At 44.6% G+C, this 19,992-nt stretch overlaps 1 protein-coding gene and 1 long non-coding RNA gene across 2 annotated transcripts in view; one reads left to right on the top strand and one right to left on the bottom strand.

Moving 5' to 3' along the window:
- The first annotated feature begins 1,072 nt into the window (after window positions 1-1,072).
- LOC117148389 lies at window positions 1,073-4,404 on the top strand. Its single transcript, XM_033315751.1, is given in 2 exon segments — window positions 1,073-2,491; window positions 2,686-4,404. Coding segments are annotated over 2 exon segments (309 nt in total). The 5' UTR covers window positions 1,073-2,368; the 3' UTR covers window positions 2,872-4,404.
- Window positions 4,405-8,095: 3,691 nt separating this feature from the next.
- The window catches only part of LOC117147469, a 70,491-nt gene continuing 58,594 nt past the window's right edge, over window positions 8,096-19,992 (bottom strand). The window contains exons 2-3 of the long non-coding RNA XR_004459844.1: window positions 13,660-13,923; window positions 8,096-8,774 (exon numbers count right to left, since the gene is read on the bottom strand). This is a non-coding gene — a long non-coding RNA (uncharacterized LOC117147469). The remainder of the gene's footprint in view (window positions 8,775-13,659; window positions 13,924-19,992) is intronic.

The raw sequence follows: 19,992 nt of genomic DNA on the forward strand, positions 1-19,992 counted from the left end.
CTTGAGTATTTATTAATAAATTGCGTGAATTTGTAATAGGTCGAGGTGATGCTGGTGCGTAAAACTCCTCAATAAGCGGACACCTTGTTGGATTTTTAAGGAGACCACAATATGGTGCACCTGCACATCGCGCAGTGGTCATGTCCTGGCTGTCGTCTCCACAATTCCGATGACGTTGCCAAGAGAGTGGGATGCATGCATCACTAGCCGTCACATGGCCAACTGCTTTGGCTTCCTGCTTTCGACCAATCTGCGACTGTCATCCGTCATTCCATTTACTGGATGCTTGCCATTTCTGTGGCTCCCGAATCTCCGCCTCTTCATCTGCATCTCCTCAAAACAAGGCAAAGTAGGGTAAATTGATGTAGTTGGGGTTGACATCCTCAAGTGGCCCAGTGGCTTTGTTCGACGATTTGCGTTTGGCGAGCGCGCAGTAATTAAGTTGAAGTTGCACAGCAGATCCCCGATAAGCATAGGGATCAGGATACGGCCACGGTGGTTAGGGATAATCCCCCAGATTAAAAGTATACGGGCCCCGATCTTTTGTGCCTCCTTTGAGCATCAATCGGGCCAATTGGATTGACATTACCGGATCGCAGGAAGAGGATCTGCTTGGAAATAATTGTGACCCACGGTAATTGATTTGCAAGGAATCATTATTTTTAGCTGCCTTATGAAGATATGAATGATTGCGGTGCTCTGACTCCTCTGAATCCTGCTCTAAATAGAACCTTTTATAAGAATTTTGGAAACGATCACATAAGAACAGTGCCAAAGCACTGAGATATTCGAAGTCATCAAGACAATCATTGCCTTCTGCCTTTAAGCTACACATTAAATCCATCTAATGAAGCACGGCCATTAGTGATCGATATTTGCTCCACCAAACGGTAAAGATCAGCAATGAAGATCACTCTATTCTCCCCCTGTTCTCTCTGACTCTCGGCCTTTGTGGCCAATTAGCTGCTGCCACAAAATGAAATCATTTCTCACAGCTATTGCTGGCTTTCGACCAAAGTAATTAATTGGGGGGAATTATTTGCCCCGTCCTCTGCCCACTCTCTCTCCGCCGCTCTTCCCTCGGCTGAGTGATTCTCCAAGCGGACAGCCAATCGAAGCGAGAGTCGCTATCCGCAAGAGTGCAAGAAGACTGGGGAATCGGCGAAAGACTGGGCCCGAAGACTGCTCTTGAGGGCTAAACGCGACTGCAACCGAGAGAAGCGCATACTTTCCAAGGCAATTATCGAATGCCAGCGTGTCAGCCTCGACTCCCGATTCTTCGGCTACCCCGCAAGCCCCGATTGCACCGCACCTACCGATTCTGCAGTCTTCGTAGATTCTACCACTTGAGAGTCGCCAGGGCGTCGCCGGTTGGGAGAAGCGGGACTTTCGGCCGTCTGCAGTTTCAGTTTCCCTGACGCCAACAACGCCTCATCGTGTTTGTTTGGCCGCCAGAGCCGTCAGAGCCGCCACCGCAGCGACGCCAGCACCACCAGCACCACTACCACCACGCAGTGCCTGCCGCTCCGAGCAACAGTGATGATCATTTGGCTTTCGGTATCATAAGCTAAATCATAATTCGAAGAAAAATCAAGCTATGATCACAAGTATTATTCCTAATCGTATAAACTTCTGGACCATTCCTCTTATTTTGTAAGGGAAATTGCAGCTTATTTTTCGAATATTTTCTTGCTAATTTTCAGATGGAACCATGTCATCTCTGGCTGGCTAAATGGCTCTACGCAACTGCAACTCTTTCGTTGCCCCAAATTGGCCTTGAGGCAATGATTGGCTGCCGCTGCTGCCCAGATGCCGGCACCACCCTCCCCTCCCGATGGACCACCCCCTGGGCCACCACAAAGTTCCCAGTCCCCCCTTTTTGCGTTTCTTTCGCACTGATCTCAGCTGTCGTCGCTTGTTAGTGCGCACGCGTGTCTTTCTCTCTCTAAGAAGCAGACAGCGCGTGTGTTCCCCTCTCCATCGCACTCAACGCCCGCCCAGTCACGTCCTCTCACTCACTCCGCCAGCTCTCCCACTCGCACCCATCACGATCGTGAGGCGTTGATGGCGATGGCGCTGAAGCTGGCGCGCATGTGCAACGCAGCCACAAAATCGCAATTGCCGGGACCGAAAACCAAAATGAAAAAAGTACGGAAAAAAGGAGCAACCAAAAGCTTGAGCTGGCACAACGTTGTAAGACATAGTTTGTTGCCAGAGCCCCTCCCCCCACCACCGCACCGCTGTGCCCCTGTGCTTGTGTGTGCGGGACCTCCCGCAGATAATTGCCCATCATCTCATCAAGTTCCGCCCAGCTATTTAACAACCGAGGAGCAGGAGCTGCAGGAGGAGGTTCGGGGCCCCGAGAGCAATGAAACCCACAAAACAAGACACCAAAATGATGAACGCGACCACGCAAAGTAGAAGTAGCTGCCCGATCTGGGAGTCGAGGAAGGAGTCTGGCTCCAGACCATAAAGTCCCGAGGGCCGCTACGTGAGTTTTATCCTAGCCACATAAGAAATATGCCTATTATTTCATTACAGTGAATATTCCTTTTCCCGTAATTAATGTAACTCATTTTCTTTAATATTTTAATATTTATTGAATTACATAGTTCATAGTTATACTTCGGTTATTTTATGATTATATATATTTTTATAAAAATCTAATCATACTCTATCTTACAGGTTCAGGAACTTCTCGAGCGCCCTTGGGCTGGCGCCACCAACATTGAGCAGCAGCTTGGGGCGGCGGCTGCAGATCGGCTCCAAATCGCAGCAGTCCAGGTTGCAGCTCCACTCCAACCACAGGCATCAATAGCACCACCGACGACGAAAAAGCAGGAGGAGACCAAGAAGATCCAAGCATGTTAATCGAGTCATATCGATTTTGGCGTGGTTCGTGTCTCGGACGTTTTGCCCAACCGCCGTCCTTCGCCCCCCAAAAAGGGGGAGGGGCCGATCCCATCAGCGAACTCGTAACTAAATTGAATCCAATTGCAGACGAGTCGGGCCAAATAACTGTGAGACATAATGAATGAGTGTTGGCCAAATTGCAACTTGGCTTGCCAGCCGGGCAGTTAAGGGTTAATGGATGGGCACCAAGGGATTGTTTGCAGGGGGGTTCAGGGGGTGGTGCTGCTCTGCATCTTCCAGTTTATGGCCCAGCCACTAATATCTCAATTGGCCAGCGGAAGGTTCGATTAACTGCACCATTGGGCCACCCACCTGGGGCATCTGCGCTTGGACATCTGCATGAATGCATCCATAGGCGAAATGAAGCATTCTTTCTAAAAGAGTGTACAGTATTTTTACTGCACAGTTTATATGTATGTAAGTAGGTAGAATAACATTATGTTATTGAACAGCTCTTAATGATTACACTAATGGTGGTGTGCTGTTAAATCAGTATTTATTTTCAGTATTTATTTTGGTCCACACATAAACAATGACACGGGGCCTTGTATATGTGTGGGTAAGAAATGTAAAAACGTACAGAAGCCAAATAGCTGTTTACAACTTAGTATTATTGCAGCAATATATACAATTATACATGTACTATTAATTAATATAACTCAGCAATTAAGTCATAGTAAGATATTAATTTTTAAAAAGGAATTCAATGCAAAGTAATATATACATTATTATTAATAACAAAAGGTAATAACAGAAATATATTATGCATATATATTTTGTTTGTTTACAGAACACTAGACTACTGCATAGTTCTGTTAAGCTAGAAATTATCTGATTTCCCAGATCCTCCTTGTCCTGGTCCCGATTCCAAACAAAATAATAACAAAATGTACCGTTTTCCAAATTCTCCGTCAAAAACAATCCGATTTTTAGGCAGAACATTGTAAATATCGGCCCAAATATGGATTGTCATACCTCGTTAAGCTCGTATTTTAATTCCCAATCGATTGGCATTCAAATTTGGAAACTTTAATTTTTTGCCAATTTTTTCAAATTTTGATGATGTTACCCCTTATCAAAAATGAGAAAATTCACTGAAAAATTTATTTTTGAAAATCAACTTAAAAGTAATAAGGGTAGTTAACTTTGGTAATTAGCTTCATAAAACAGTTTGCTGTTCAGCTTTATGACCATTTTTAGCCAAGTTGTCAATATCGAGCCAATATCGAATTTCTTAGTAATTCACTTTTCTTAATTTTCCGTCATGACCCTATATAAAACTGTGGAAATTTACTCCGCCGAATCCGCCACCCCCTTCGAGGACGCCTACGTTATGCAGGATTTAGAGGACATTCTGATTCTCCATCATCAACGACGAGGTTCTTCACGACATGGACGACGAGGACGACAAGGACGACGAGGACGAAGAGGACGACAAGGATTGTGGCTAGCGCATAACTGACCCCAGTGATTGTAGCGTAGCGCGTATAAGAAAAATAAAAAATACATGAATTTTCAATTGGAAATAAACTTTTATTGGGAAAATTGGGTGAAGTTTCGATTTTAGCTGGAATTTGATTTTCAGTGGCCACCTGCTACCGATTATGGTCGCCTGGTACCATAAATCCATAAGTTTGCCAAAAACATTGGATTTGTAGGCAAATTTAATGATTTCAATTAAAATTACCAGGCGAACAGGAATCCCAGGAGGTGACCAACGATCAGTTGGTTTTCAGTATACACCTGCTACTCATTATGATCACTTGGTACCAAAAATCCAAAAATCTAACAAATTCGGCACAAAAACGCGCATTTTGCAATGCAAATTGTTTGATTTTTCGGTTTAAATTACCAGGCGAACAGGAATCCCAGAAGGTGACCAACGATCAGTTGGTTTTCAGTATACACCTGTTACTGATTATGATCACTTGGTACCAAAAATCCAAAAATCTAACAAATTCGGCACAAATACGCGCATTTTGCAATGCAAATTGTTTGATTTTTCGGTTTAAATTACCAGGCGAACAGGAATCCCAGAAGGTGACCAACGATCAGTTGGTTTTCAGTATACACCTGCTACTCATTATGATCACTTGGTACCAAAAATCCAAAAATCTAACAAATTCGGCACAAATACGCGCATTTTGTAATGCAAATTTTTTGATTTTTCGGTTTAAATTACCAGGCGAACAGGAATCCCAGAAGGTGACCAACGATCAGTTGGTTTTCAGTATACACCTGCTACTGATTATGATCACTTGGTACCAAAAATCCAAAAATCTAACAAATTCGGCACAAATACGCGCATTTTGTAATGCAAATTGTTTGATTTTTCGGTTTAAATTACCAGGCGAACAGGAATCCCAGAAGGTGACCAGTATGATCGCGTGGTACCAAAAATTTAAATTTTGTAGTCAAAAATGTGAGTTAATCCGCCCACGTTTGCCATTGTGGATCCATTTTTTTTGTCAGTTCATTTATTGCTGCTCCATTTTTAGTAGCTGACAAGACAAATAGGCCCAAGGCATTGGCTAGCCCGAAAAACTTCTAATTGGAGGCAAACATGTGCTGGCCGATGGCCGCTGGCCGAAAGGGGATGCCGTTTTGTCCAGTGTTCGAGGATGTCGGGATGTCCAGATTGTCCTCGAGGGTATCGCCACCTACCGGGCGGCCTGCGATAATGGTTCTTTTCTGTGCATTAGGGAAGGGGCGCCTGCCCAAGTTTCAGGCATGTCATGTTTGTCATGTTGCTGTGACTCCACCTCTTTTTGTCCTCCCTTGATTCAGTCCTTCGTCCTGTTGTGTCTTTCACTTGATTTTCACTGCTGTTGTTTGCTCCCTCAAAACTCTGTGTCGCTGCCTAATGGGCGCACTTGTCCGAATTGTGGGGGGGTTTTAAGAGATGTGGGTCTTAGAGGGGGGATGGCTGGGGTGACTGGGTGGTGTTGGAGACATCTTGTGCTGCCTCGTCTTCGTGGAGCAGCACTTGACCTGGATCTTTTATTTTTTCGACTACGATGATGCTGCAACTTGAACGGGTGCTTTGGCTATGTGTGGCACAAAGCTAATTGCCTCGCTGTCGGGTGAATATTTATTCCTGGCTCTGCACGAACCACTCAACCACGTGAATCATCGCCCCTGCAAAACCCGCCCACGGGAATGCAGCTGATTTTGTCACACATTTGAGCTAAGGCTCTCAAAATGTTTTCCACTTCGTTGGCCGCCTCTGCAGATCTCAAACCTTCTCGAATAACAAAGATAAGAAGTCCGTTCTTATCCGAATTAAATTATCCCAGTTAAAACGTAAATAATAAAATAAATAGCCTAACAAACATGGTTTAAATTAAATGATCTTTAAGCACGCATTTTTGATATAGAATATAAGGTAGGATTGAACAGATATTAATTGTTTGATGAAAACACCGGACCAGTGGAACAGTCACAATAATAATAATAACCGCTCACCCTAAATAATAAATTACCAAAAATGTGGCATAACCAAAACAAGAAATATGCCGACATTTTTGGTTTTTGCTTCTTTTTTTTTTTTGTTAAGGTACGGATGGTTGGGAGACCCCAAGCGAATGATCCCCGAGACCACCGCCTAGGTTGTAGGTCCTTACCGCCCCTACGCCAATTGTGGCTGTGGCGGCTTTTTGATTTACTGATGTTGCCACACGACACAGAACGAAAATGTTAGTGCTAAAATGACGTAAAATAAACATATAAACGCATTTACTATCCTGGTGTTAATAGATACGTTTTAAAAAGCAAACAATATCAACAGCGTTAGTTTTCACGAGTCTGCATAGCAATCCCTGTCTTAGAAATGTGCTACAATTATGAATTTATTGCTTTTTTCGCAGTGCCTTAAAGCAACATGAGGATGAAGGCGGCAAGTGCCGCCATACACACAATAATAGCCCAGATATATGGTACGAGTAAATATATCCCCACTGGCATGAAGGATGACGCCAATTGGCCTGCGTTGCTTAGCGCCAACGAAAGGCGCTGCGGCCAACACACAGTCGGCAGCAGAAAGAGACGACATGTGCGACTGCGAAAGAGACGGGGCGACACATTGGGGCAACAAGGCATTTTTTTTGTTCGCTTGGCCAGAAGCTTGGTGGCGCCTCAAGTAGCCGGGTATGAAAAAAATACAAAAAACAAGGAGAAAAACAAATAAAATAAAAACCGAACGGCCAAAAGGACTGCGGAGCGCATAACTTCACTGAGGCGGCGGCACCGGCTTCTGATCAAACGTTTATAAGCAACGTCTTCAATGCCCAGCAACAACATCGGTACAACATCGGCAACAAAAGCAACAGCAGCAGCCAGCCAGTTCCAGAGCTTTAAGACAAAAGCGCGTTGGCAGCCAGCGAGCTACATCAAAACGAGGGCTGTGAAAGGGGGATTTTATGGTGGGTTTTCAGGTGCTGCAACTGCCAAGGGGCTGGGGGAGGTGGTTTTCACACAGAAAGAAAAGTTACGAAGACCCATTTGATTCGAACGCCAATTAGCTGAGGTACATTGGCTAATACGTCGGGCACTAAAGGAATTTCGAGAGGGTTTTTAGTGCATATAAAATTAATCACTACAATTCCCAGGATCACTTTGCCGAAGTTTTAACTATTTTAGAACTAAACTTTTAAGGTTTCGAAAGGGTTTTCAGAAAAAGAGCGAATTACCTAGGGTCTCGTGCAATCCTTGGGTCGTGTTCTTTTCGTGTCCTTTTGTATTTAAGTGTGCACTCGTTCGTTCGTTTTTTTCGGATTGGATCGTCTTTATTTTGAGACAACGACGCCGGCAAAGCTGCCCCCTGCTTTGGGTTTTTGGAACCCTCCTTCTCTTGTGTCCAGCGACATCTTCGGCAAAGTTATTCAAGTGGCGCCAGTCAAACATTTTTTTGCGCAAGAACAACAACAACTACAGCAGCAGCAGCAAAATGCTGCAAGTAAGCCACTACAACAACTGCAACATTTGGGCCTTCAAGACAACAATGAATGGCGCTCCACACACACGCACTCACAGGAAAATGAAGCAAGAACTAGGGAGACAAGCCACTGACCAGCGAGATTAGTGCTTCTCAAACTGTCTCGAAATTAAATCAAAACTTACCCTTTTAAGTGAAAGAGATCTCTTGGGTATTGCAAAAACAGTAGCTTAAAATGTAATATAAATGCTTTATTTTACTTTACGTTCACTTAAGTTAGTATTTAATAAATAAACACTTCGATTTGTCACTAAAGCAAGGATAATACCGAGGATTACAACTGTTACTACTATCGCCATACGCTTAGATAATTCCTTTTATTTCTCCTTGAAAAACTTTTGAATTGCAGATTACGGCTTACCCTAATTCAGTTTACAAGTAATTCGAAAAAAAGTGGCATATATTTGTATTCAGAGCAGTTGCTTCATCCGTTGTTGGGTGCAAATTAAATTTCCCATCTGATGGTTCGAGGGGTTGGGTGTTTTTTGGTGTTTTGGCTTTCGGGGGTGAAAGTCATCGACAGATTAGCCGACAATTTGGTGTCACTTTGCCCGAGGACACTCGAGGACACGCAGGAAGAAGGCCGAAGGACGTAGGACGAAGTACGCTGCTGCTGACATCGAGACATCTCGATGTCCTTGTCGTCTGCATCGGATGTTTCAATTCGCAAGTTGCGCTTCCTTCCGATCACGTGGCCAAAACGCCAACGGCGGCCGTTCACTTCCGCCAGGCCGATAGCTTCCGTCCGCTCGCAGCAACAACAATCGGAGAATCCAATTCCCCAGTCATCCATCCTTCCAAGCATCCGTTTGTCCGGCTCGCCATCTAAGCGGTTGTCCGCAGGCACACGGTCAGAAAAGCGTTGGTCCTGCAAGTAAAGGTTTAAAACAATTAGGACTTCCAATGAAGATATTGATAAAGATTATAGTTTAATAAGCAGCTCTTAGTTTAAGCCTTAGTTGAAGTCACGTTTATTTATTTATCGTATTTAATAAAGTGAATCGAAAACAACTCGGAGAAATGTCTTTTCCTATGGCTGATGGGCTTTCTAAAGATATTTTCTCTCAGTGCGCTAGTATTTCCCTTTCCAATCGACCCGCGTGACAATTACTCATGAATACATTTTGCGCCTGATAAAAGTGAACGCTTGATGTTCCAGGGGCGGGGGCTTTTGATTCGGAGGGGGTGCGTTTAGAGGGGAGCGGACAGCCGTTTGCGTTTTATTTATGGTTTTATTTGCGGCATCACAAAAGCCTGCCACGAGCCTCGAGGTCTCGAGGACTTTCAACTAGGATGAAAGTGGCAGTGGGAGTGGAAGTGGAAGTGGAAGTGGGAATGGGAACGAGGATGAGCATCGAGACAGCGAGGACATTGTACCCCAGAGCGTCATATGTTTGTAACCCTGGATATCTGCGGCTAAATCTTCCACCCCCAACTACTCGCTGCATCTGTAGCACTATCTTTCTATTCGCGACTATAGCTGTGTGCGCCCCATAACCATAAAGTCAATTTATTTATTAAGTTTTTATCGCAAGCGTCGCGCAATGAGAAGAATTCTCAAAAAAAAAAAAGAAACAGAAACACATTTGGGTATTTATTTTGAGTGGGGGTGGCGCGGGTCTGACAGTTGGCTATTAACTAGTTGTTGTTGATTTGATTTTATCGAATCAGTAATGTGTTTTGGCCCTTTGTGTGCTACGATTCAAGGGCAATTGCTTAAGCACAAGTTAATTGTTAAGCTAAACCTTTAAGAGGTTTCAAAATCACAGCTTTTAGAAAACCAAATTCTCTAAAATACTTTTGAAGCGTGTTGTTACTTTCAAAAATGATTTTTCAAAGACATAATGAAGTGTTTAAGGTTATGACAAATCCCATTTTTGTAGATTTTTGTTTGGTATTGTTTGTAATGTCCTTAGTTTGTCGCCTACCCTATAGGCAATTGAGTAGTTTTCCTAATTTACAAAGTGCTGCGATCGTGGGTCCTGCTTAACGGCCTGTTTAATGGCACGGAAATGAAAATGAAAGTCGTTGAGCGATTTCGCTCACACTCTTCCCACACACTACCCCTCCCTTTTGCTCCGTGGGAAGGAACGAAACAGACATTTGTTTTAATTAACAAAAATTAAACGACGGACGCCTACGCACTAAAGTCTACAATGCGTGGCACATGTTCTCTGTCTCTCTCTCCCCCTCTCTCTCTACCACACAGCCATCTCTTTCTTAGGATAATATTTGTTATTCTTCAGTTTAAAATTCTTGAATTCTTTTCAGATGGCTCGCGGCAGCTGTACGCGGGTGCTTGTTGTCCGTATGTAAATTAACTTAAATACCCTAGAAATTAATTAGCAGCGATTGAGATCGCTTGATAATGACAACACAACAACACACGAAACACCGAGCCACCGAACCACCGACCACCGACTGTTCCGAATGGTTTTTCAGTGGTTCCGTCCGGCCTTAACCCTTTTTCTTTATTTTTCTTCTCTTCTTGTTTTTTTCTTTTTTTTGGAGAACGACGTCGCTGTGGCGGCGACAGTAATAATGATGCGTTTATCCAAAACGAGCATCAGATAAGCGCCAGCCACAGGCGATCGACAAGTTTGATAAGGCGCTGCCTGATAAGAGCGAGACGGCTGTAGAGCGCTACACTCGCAAAAACAAATGAATATAGTTAATAATCCTATGGCAGAGGACAGGTATTACAGACAGACTGTTTCCCTGTATATCCATTCTACACTATATTGTTGAATATGCTTTATAACTAAGTTCTACCTCCCTACTTATTTTTTTTATATTTTGTTTAAACACATTTAGGCCAGTCATTTTTTGCAATGCATCAGGAGCGGGCAGCGTGTGTGCCCATCATTCAAATGCCAATTAAAGGCGCCGGCTTACACAGAACCTGAGAACGGTCGATCGAACTGGAACCGGAGGAACCAAGCCCAAACCAAACCAAACTAACCCAAACCAACCGATCCGATCCGAAGAGAACCGATCCCATCGAAAGGAACGGATCCCGAAAGGCTGAGAGGCAATCAGCTGTCATTTGGAGGCAAACAAAGTGGACATGACCAGCGCCCGTTTCCCTTCACCTCCTGCGCTCCACGGAAATTGGCGCTCAAGGGTTTTCAGCCTGACACCGAACTAAATACCCTGCGGCGATCGAAAAAACAGGTTAATGAGGAATAATCACCCACCCAAAATTATGGGATTTCGGTATAATTGGGGGATCTCTTCTTGGTTAGCTGGTCAAGGCAGATGTGCTCAAAAATAAAAGGGTTAGCATATGATTATGATCCGGGTGTTTAGAAGACGTGTTAGAACTAAACATAATACTGAATTAAGAGCTATACATATTGTTATTAAAAGCGAGCCATTAAAGGCATTCAATATTGCTCACATACTCGTATAGCGCTTGAAATCGGTGTGTGCTGGTCGATCTGATCGCTTCCGAAAATGAGGCAAAAACAAATGACGACGGAATGAAATGAGATCGACAATGGGCCTAAGACCGGGTCCAAAGCCAGGAGATGAGGCCAAAACCGAAGCCCAAGCCGAAACCAAAAGCCAGACCATAAGCAAGACTGACACTGACTGGACTGGGCCTGCTTCACCATTGTGATTGCGATTGTGTTGGGCCCGGCTCAACAGCGGCGCTTGGATTCGCAACTTGGCGCTGAAGTTGCCGTCGCGGTGAAGGAGCATCTGGAGCAACGGGAGCAGCGGGAGCAACGGGAGGATCGGAGGAGGATCTGGCGGAGGACCCGCCGAATGGCCATTCATCGATCAAGCTGCAAGCGCCACGACGAGAAAGACGAAACGTGAGGCACCAGAAGCTGCGGGTTCAGACATAAAATAAAAAAAATAACAGACGAAACTGCTTGGAAAAAAAAACAATCGGCAGGCTGAGATCTTGCCTCCGACTCCATTTGAATACTCCCGAACTCGCACTGGCATTCGCAGTGCTATTTGTATTGCAAACTCTGCACTGAGCCAAATTTCTTTGGGTTGTGTTGGTCAGTAAATAAGCTATAAATCAGAAAGAAAGTATTTCAAGCTGCCTGTTTTGCATCTTGAATTCCAAACTTAAACACGCTTAATGGTTATGCATTTTGTTGATACGACTAGGTGCCTGTTTTTGTGCAGTGTACCCCCTTGTTGACCTGTCAGTGTCGCTGTTGCTGTCGCTGTCGCCAAAAAAAGAGCGTCGTCTTCATCGCAGCCCCAATCGGAGGGCGCATTGTATTGGCGACTGCGGATCGGGAATCGGGGATATCTGTATATATCAGGGATATAGGATAGGCAACAGGGACTCGGCCAATTCCAGATGCTGTGAGCTGGAAAACGGCGGATCAACAGATCGGGATCGCAGCGCCGGGACTTTGTCTTTGATCGACTTGAGCACTGAGCGACTGAAGGACTGAGCGGCGGTTTGAATCTGAAGCTGGAGCTGAAGCTGAAGCTGACATCGTCTGGGAGATACCGTTGTATCGTTGTATCCCCCGGATCTGCATCTGCATCTTGCTCGAAAACCGAAGTTGTATATGAAACCGAAACTGAACGTTGCCGCTCAAGTTTTTCGTTACGTTTTTTTCGGACTCTTGGCAATTGATTCGCAATTCCGTGGGGCGCATTGATTTTGATCGACCACGACAGGCGCGCCATTCGGTCGCTCGTCGGCGCCTTTCCCCTTCGTTTCCTCTGCGTGTATAACCCCTCCTAAATGCCCCCCTCTGATTTTTTTCCATTACTTTTAGGGGGGCAGACGCAAATTTTATTGACAGCGCCTGTTGGCAGCCAAGGATCGGGAATCGAGAAACGAGGATCGGGAATCGGGAATCGAGAATCAGAGCCACTGAGCCGCTGATGATTTGGCACTCGTGTGAATAAGCGCTCAACGAGTGCACTCACACCGAAGTAAAGTGAATAATAAGCTCACACAGGAGAAAAAGTGAATATGGCGAAGCCTAATGAAATCCCAACTAGTTACTTTTGATTTAAGGATAAGAATAATAATGATTCATTCATTCATTTCATTTTAAATCCGTTTAGGATGCTGACCTGAGGCCCAAATTCCCAGTTTCCTTTCATTATGCCTGCCAAATTGCCAAAAAGAGGCGGCAGGGAATGCAGGGGTATTCCAGGGATTCCGATCTGGGTTGAGAACAGACAACGAACAAAAAAATGACAATTTGACGGCCCATTTCACTTGCAGTGTGGCATCACTACAAAGCGCCCCACGCTAATTGCGGCAATTAAGTGCACAAAAATCTAACGACAAAAATGCAAAAGGGGAATCGGAATGATATAATTTTAACGAGGGGGGCTACAAACGTTTTTGGGGGCTGCGGTCAATCTACCTGCTACCTGCCTTTTGTTGTCCGGAATTCGGCGCTAAATGCTCTGCGCCCAGTTGCCATCGCCCTTTGAAGTTAAATAGCGCCGAGCGGCTCGGATCCTGCAACTATATAGATAATGGTCGAGGGGTATCTCGCCAGATCGGTCCAGATCCAAATGACATGCAACAGGCGGAAAAAGAGCACACAAAAAACTAAGAGAACGTCGCCGTTCTGACAACATGTCAACAGCAGTTTGATGAGTACTGGGATCTAATAATTAAATGACGAACTTTGATTACTCTGCCAAGATATTAAAGCTTCCTATTTATAAAAGATTTAGCTGCGTTTAAAGATATAACTATTATAATTTATATACTGCATGTTTTGGGTAAAATATATGTTGTTTATGCTTACCAAAATGTGGGCGATTCTTTATTTATCGGAGGGTATGGAGACAACAATTAGATAGACGCCAGGTTAGGTCGCCTGGAAGTGGTCAGGATCGGAGCCTTCTGCTTTCCACTGTCGCCAGGCTCCCCTCGCCATCAGTTTTTGGTGCCTTTTTTATTTAGCTCCCGAACTCCTACACTCTTGCTTATCTGTATGCCGGCAGGAAATTTGCGCCGCTTTGATATGATCGCCGACAATGACAACGGCAACAGCAGCCAACAACAGCATCTACACAGAGAAAAAATAAAGAATATATTCTATATAAAATAAGACAATCAAAATTTATTACATATCTATCTCTGAAAATAAGAAAGGAATATATTTATAATTTAGTTCCCTTGTGGAAAATCTATTGAGCATTTTTCAAGTTTACTGCTTCTATAATTTTTACCGTGTAAATCAGCAAACGTTGCTGGGATTTTTGATGGAACAATATTTTCGTTTGTCCGTCCGTCTGTTCGTCTGTCCGTTTGTCCGCTTGTCTGTCCGTTGTTGCTGTATCGTCGGGGCCATGTCAAGCGCCAATTGGAGCCACACTTTGCCCGGGGGCGGGGAGGGGTATGGTTGGGGGTTGGGGGTTCTATGGGGCAGGACAGTTCGGTTTTTCGGGCTCAGTGACTCCATGGTCCGCTGGCTTCTTCCTGTGCTGCCACTGACGATGACGAAGCGTTGACAAGGCGATGACAGATTTCTGCGAATTTTTCGCATTAGGCTTTGAACTCGAGCATTTGTTTTTGCAGCCACTGGAACTGGGTCGATGGGAGCTACACCGCGAGAAACAGGATAGTTGGGGGACTATATTTTCCTGGACTTTTACATTTAATGTACTTATACCTAACTTCTTTCAATGATACCCTAGACTCTACAAAAGCCGTTAATAAAAGTGTAGATTATTGAATTTAGTGTTTTACTTCTTAACTTTTTTTTTCAGTGCAGGAATGGCTGAGGGGGGGAGCACGGGCAGTACCGGTGGGTACGGCGCTACTGTTTTCGCTCAAGCGCTTCGCTTGCTGACGGCTCGGAACGGCGGGCAAGTGGCGCTGCCCTTTGATGCTAACGGTTCTAGAGATGCCTCGATTTCCGCAGAAATTGCTAATAGAATCACAGCCCTCCTGAAACCCCTACACATCCCCTTGCCCCAGCTCTCTGCCCCATCCACTGGGCCCATTCATCTGGCCAACTTTATCAAAGGGTTGACTTTGTCTAAGCGCCTGCTCCAGTCGCCTTTCTTTAATTTCCCTCAGAGGATGCTCGGATGGTGGATGCTTTTACGAGGCTGGAGATTCTGCAGATTTGCTCGATATGGGAGTGCTGGGGCGGGACAACGCCACCTGATGGCGACACGTAGCTCGTTTATGGCAGCGCCTGATGGCGGCGCCTGTGGGAAAATGCTATCCAACCCGCGCGACTCTTTCAGTTGCACTCAGAAAAATTGATTAGACTTAGATATCATGGAGGTAGCTGCACTATATGATTAGCATGATTTTTGATTGCCCTAAGCCCCCTTTCGCACAGTGTACCATCCGAAAAGGGTGTGGCACATGGCTCACGTTCGAAACTCCCACTCCCAATTCAGCTGCAGCTCCATCAGGTCCATGTCCACGTTTATGGCTTAGGACACGAGATCTCGGTGCCTGATGCCCTTTGACCAATCTGCGCCAAATGCCAGCAAGTGAATGGCAAAAAACGCTAAAGAAAAACCAGAAGCTGGAGGAATCCACTCAATGAGTTGGCCATGGGTTTGCTAATAAGGCGACATGTGAGTTATGAGTGCCGAGTGCCAGAGGTAAATGAATACCAAGTGAGTGGTTGGGAAAAGACGTGAATGTCAGATACCGAATGTATCTATCGGCACTATGCCAATATTTTAAAGACTTAAAGTAGGATTTCATTGAACGGTAGCATTATTAAACATACTTTTGAAGAGATGAATCAATTTTGTTATTTCCATTGCTGTTGATAAAAAAAAGTCGTTTAATTAGGATTCCCTTATTTCAGATAACGAACTTGGACTATAAAAAGCAAACGAGTCTTTAGACAAAAAGCGGATTGTGTTAAGTGGACCGATTGGAACCAGCCAATCCGGGAGTTAACCAGCAACACCAGCGATTAGATCTCCCGATAGGTGATAGACGCTTGCGACATTTGTGGTTAATGGAGAGATAGATGGTGATGCTATCAGATGGGATCGTGCCTACCCAGAAACGGAGGCATTTGGTCATTAGGCATAGCATTGTCACAATATTTGCGCGTCGGTTGGGTGGTGCGAGGTCGATTGAGAGATAGTTGGATAGTTAAGACCATGTATCATCAGACGTACACTCGCATCCCTCACCCTCGGTGACTTTTTCAAGTGCACACGCGTCGCAGGGCTAAAATGACAAAGACGGCGGCCGCCGTCAAGCCATTGAGATTTAATTGCACAAACGCCAGTTGAGCAATAAAATTTATGGCCTACAAATAATAGGTCTCATCCGATCCGAATCCGAGTCCCAATTCGAACGAGGCGCTGAGGGGGTGTAGCAGTGCCCTGTACCCTGGACAATCTGGAGGCTCTTTGATGAATGGCCGCAATGACAACGCAGATGAAAGCGCAATAGCGCTGGATACCAAATGTAAAGTGTCCAAACAACTGGGATGGGTTAGATGATACGGGGGGCATAAAGGATATTTAAACATCGAAATCTTTTGATTTGAAAAGGTTAACCATAGTTTAAGTTACGTTTCTCGAACTTTGATGATTAGTAGGATTTAGCTTTAGTCTCTTATTCAGCGGGCATTGCAATGGATACTTCGGATTAATTTGGATTAATTTAGGGTTCCTTTTTCGCCAGACTAACCAAAGTCAGCCCGCAGAGCTTGAGTCCATGTGCGTGTGATTTGAAAGCGAGTTAAAATAAAAGAAAAAAAAAACTTAAGCCCACAGCTGCTGATAATTCCGGCGATCTTCCATCTTCCTTTTGTTTTCCTGATATGGGGGTGCATGTGGGATTTGGTTTTTGGGTCTGGGGGATGCAGTCAAGTAGATTCAATTGCCGCTAACCCTCGATTTCAGATGGATTTTGGATCTGCCTTACTACTCTACTTTCTTTTTTGTTAGTCCAAATGTTCTCGATTTCATTGAGTTCAATTGCTGCATTGCATTGCCCAAATATCGATTACAATAAACACACACAGAACAACAAAGGGCGGGACTCGGGCAACAACAAAAGGCGCAGCCAACAATGGAATGGTCGGAATCGTTTAAGTTTAAGGCCATTAGAGAAATTCCAGCTACCTGAATATAGCAATCCCCCTCTCCCCGGATCTAGGGGATCACTTAATTTTCTTTTCTTTCGGCTATTTTCCAGCCCTCCTCCGCAATTTCCAGCTCGGTTTCAATTCGCAGATGCCAATTGTCTTATTTACACGTGTAATCGATAGTCGAGCAGGTGGTTTTGGTCACTGCCCCATAGATTCACATGGAATAAGAATAATTCCAATCGCCATGTTTATTCCAAAATTTATATCAGCCATCTTCAAAATTTATCAACACATCGATTTTCGCGGAATTCCCTGTGTAAGTTCCCATCGAAAAGCTTATGATGACATGTATGAAACCCGTTCCGCCATATACCATAGTTAGTCCAAGCCCTTAGCCATCGCGATCCGATCCTATATCTTGTCTTTCCCAATTGCCCAGTTGCCCAACATTTTGTCAACCGACCGACAACAGATACCGCCCCTAATTACACCCTCTCTCCCCTATTATGCTGCAAACCGCAAAAGCGTAAAAATATGTGACAACGCCCGAACAGCGCTCCAATGGTCACAGCTTGTTATAAGCCACTACACTGAGCGAAAATATTAGTTCAACATCGAGAAAGGTAACTGTGTAAACGCATTCAAAGCCAGGGATCTGGGTTTATGCGGCATCTTTGTGTGTAAATGAGGCATATTGATTGCATATTAAGTAAAAATAATGGGATTTCAGTGCACTCGTTGGACTGGCCGCTCCACTGGCCGCTCCAGTTCACGCCCACACGTTGCGTCGCCTCTCTTTACATAATGGATAAAGAGCAGGGATCGGGGCGAATCGGGGGAACTCCCATGCGAACACTGCGAACAAACGCAATTGTTGTGCAAGCTGCGGCATGGGGTGCTTCATCTGGGGCGGCGAAGGCTAGGAACCCCCTTTCGAAAATAGCCGCAATCATTTCCAGTCACAGTCACAGTCGCCATCGCAATCCCAGAGATCGGGAGTTACGCTCCGCCTGCGCACACCAGGTGAAAGTGCGGGCTATGTGTGCCATGTCCCCCAAACTAGCACACAAAAATGTAAGGAAGCTTTAGGATTGGTTGAATACATATGTATTTCAAAGTTCAGATAAAGTAATTCTTAAATTGCAGAGTGCCAAACCTAACATCTTCAGAGAAGAATACATATATATATCAGGGAAAGGCTCGTTCTTATGATTTACGGCCACAATTTAAAAGTTCTTAATTTGATATAATAAAAGCGGCAGTTTTATTAAATGATTACTGCGAATAGAGAGTTCCTGGCACTTCAATTGAGCTGCTTGGGGCTCTTCTACTACGGTGCCTGACTTTGAGACCCGTCTTCTGGGTGGGCGATTCTTCTCGATTGCCCAAATTGCGTGGCCACCTTAGCGACGAGAGGGAGAGAGCAAGAGAGAGAGAGGGCATAAAGAGGGGGATAGCGAGGGAGAAGACATTTTGCATAACGCGACATCAGCATGCAAGCATTACACAGTGAATTAAATCATTATATTCTTCAATATTCGAAATATTCGGATTTTTGGAAAATATATATACCTACCAAGCTCATTCAAAGTGGAATTAGTTATGCAAGATGCATCTCTATGCAAACTCGAATCCATTTTCTCCCGTGTACTGAACACTCACCATTTGCTCTGTGGTCTCTGATTTTCTCAGGCTAGCAATCAAATTGTGAGCTTGGTGGGGGGGAAAATGGGGATCCGTAGAGGGACAACGACCAGCTAAATTTGAGCCCAAAGTGGAGGCGACGCGTCGCCATCATCATCTTCATCTTCATCAGGCGGACAAAAAGTTGAGGCAGCATCGTGCCTTTACAATTTTCTGCGAAATTTCTTGAAATCTGAGCAAGCCCGCCTTCCTTTTCCACACCCACTCTTTGGCTTTTCCATTCTTTTTTCTCATTCGTTTGTTGTCTTGTTTTCTGCAAATTTCTCAACTGTTGTTGCTGTTGCTGCTGTGGCCCGCCCGCCATCATCGCTTCGCAATTATAATTAAGTTTAATTGAGTGATTGACGTTTTTAGAGAGTGCGCGGTCACCCACAAATCTACAACAGCAATTCCAACAGCAGCAGGCAGAAAAAAAATGATTAAGATCGGTTCTCTATCTAGAGTTTCTACAGAATTTCGAAGTCCAATTGATTAGTTGTTCGTGGGAAGGATTCCTTGTTAAAAACTCTAAGACAAACACCGAATTTTTAGATAATTTAATATACGAACCCTAACCAGAACCTTTGCCCAGTTTCTCTCGGTGCATGACTAACAGCGTAGATTATGAAATCAACGAACAAACAACGACGACGTCCCCCGTCATAATCAAAACAAGTCAAAAACGTTGAAAGACAACAGCAACAATGGCCGTTTATTTAAGTGCCTCCGCTCCTCTGACAGCTGAAACCCCCCCCTTCCAAATGCCCCTTCCCCTTTTTTAGATTTGGGGGCGGGCTGCTTGGGTGGCCCCTTCACTAGACCAAAAGCTCAGACAGCGATTGCAGCATGCCGCTTTTCCACTTTTCCACTTTTCCGCTTTCCGCCGGCCACTGGGCATTGCACAAATTCGAGGCAGCAACTACTGCAGCAGCAACATCTGCAACAACAACAGCGGACACGGCAGCAACATGAAAATGTTGACAACTTTTTTGGCTCGATTTTGGGTGGTCCCTCCAGTTAGTCGGAGGAATTTTGCCAGGTGATTGGCTAACTGTTTCTCTGAAAGTTGAAAACCGGGGGATATGCAACCGTGATAATCATTGTATTCATCGTAGTTTTGGCTGTCGAACAAAAAATGCATAAATAATATAATTAAGCAACTTTCACCCTAGAATTTGTATTGTGTAATTGCCAGTATAAGAAGACATCAATGGAGCTGTGTAGCCACAGAATAAATGCCACCATCGGATGAAAGCCCAAAGACAAAGGCCACACACATACATGCATAAGTACTGACGCACATACACATGCACATATACCCGGATTGTCTTTGATTTCCCCCTGATTAAATCCCCCGCCGACCATACGGAT

Source organism: Drosophila mauritiana, chromosome X, assembly GCF_004382145.1.
Source record: "Drosophila mauritiana strain mau12 chromosome X, ASM438214v1, whole genome shotgun sequence".
Lineage (NCBI taxonomy): Eukaryota > Metazoa > Arthropoda > Insecta > Diptera > Drosophilidae > Drosophila > Drosophila mauritiana.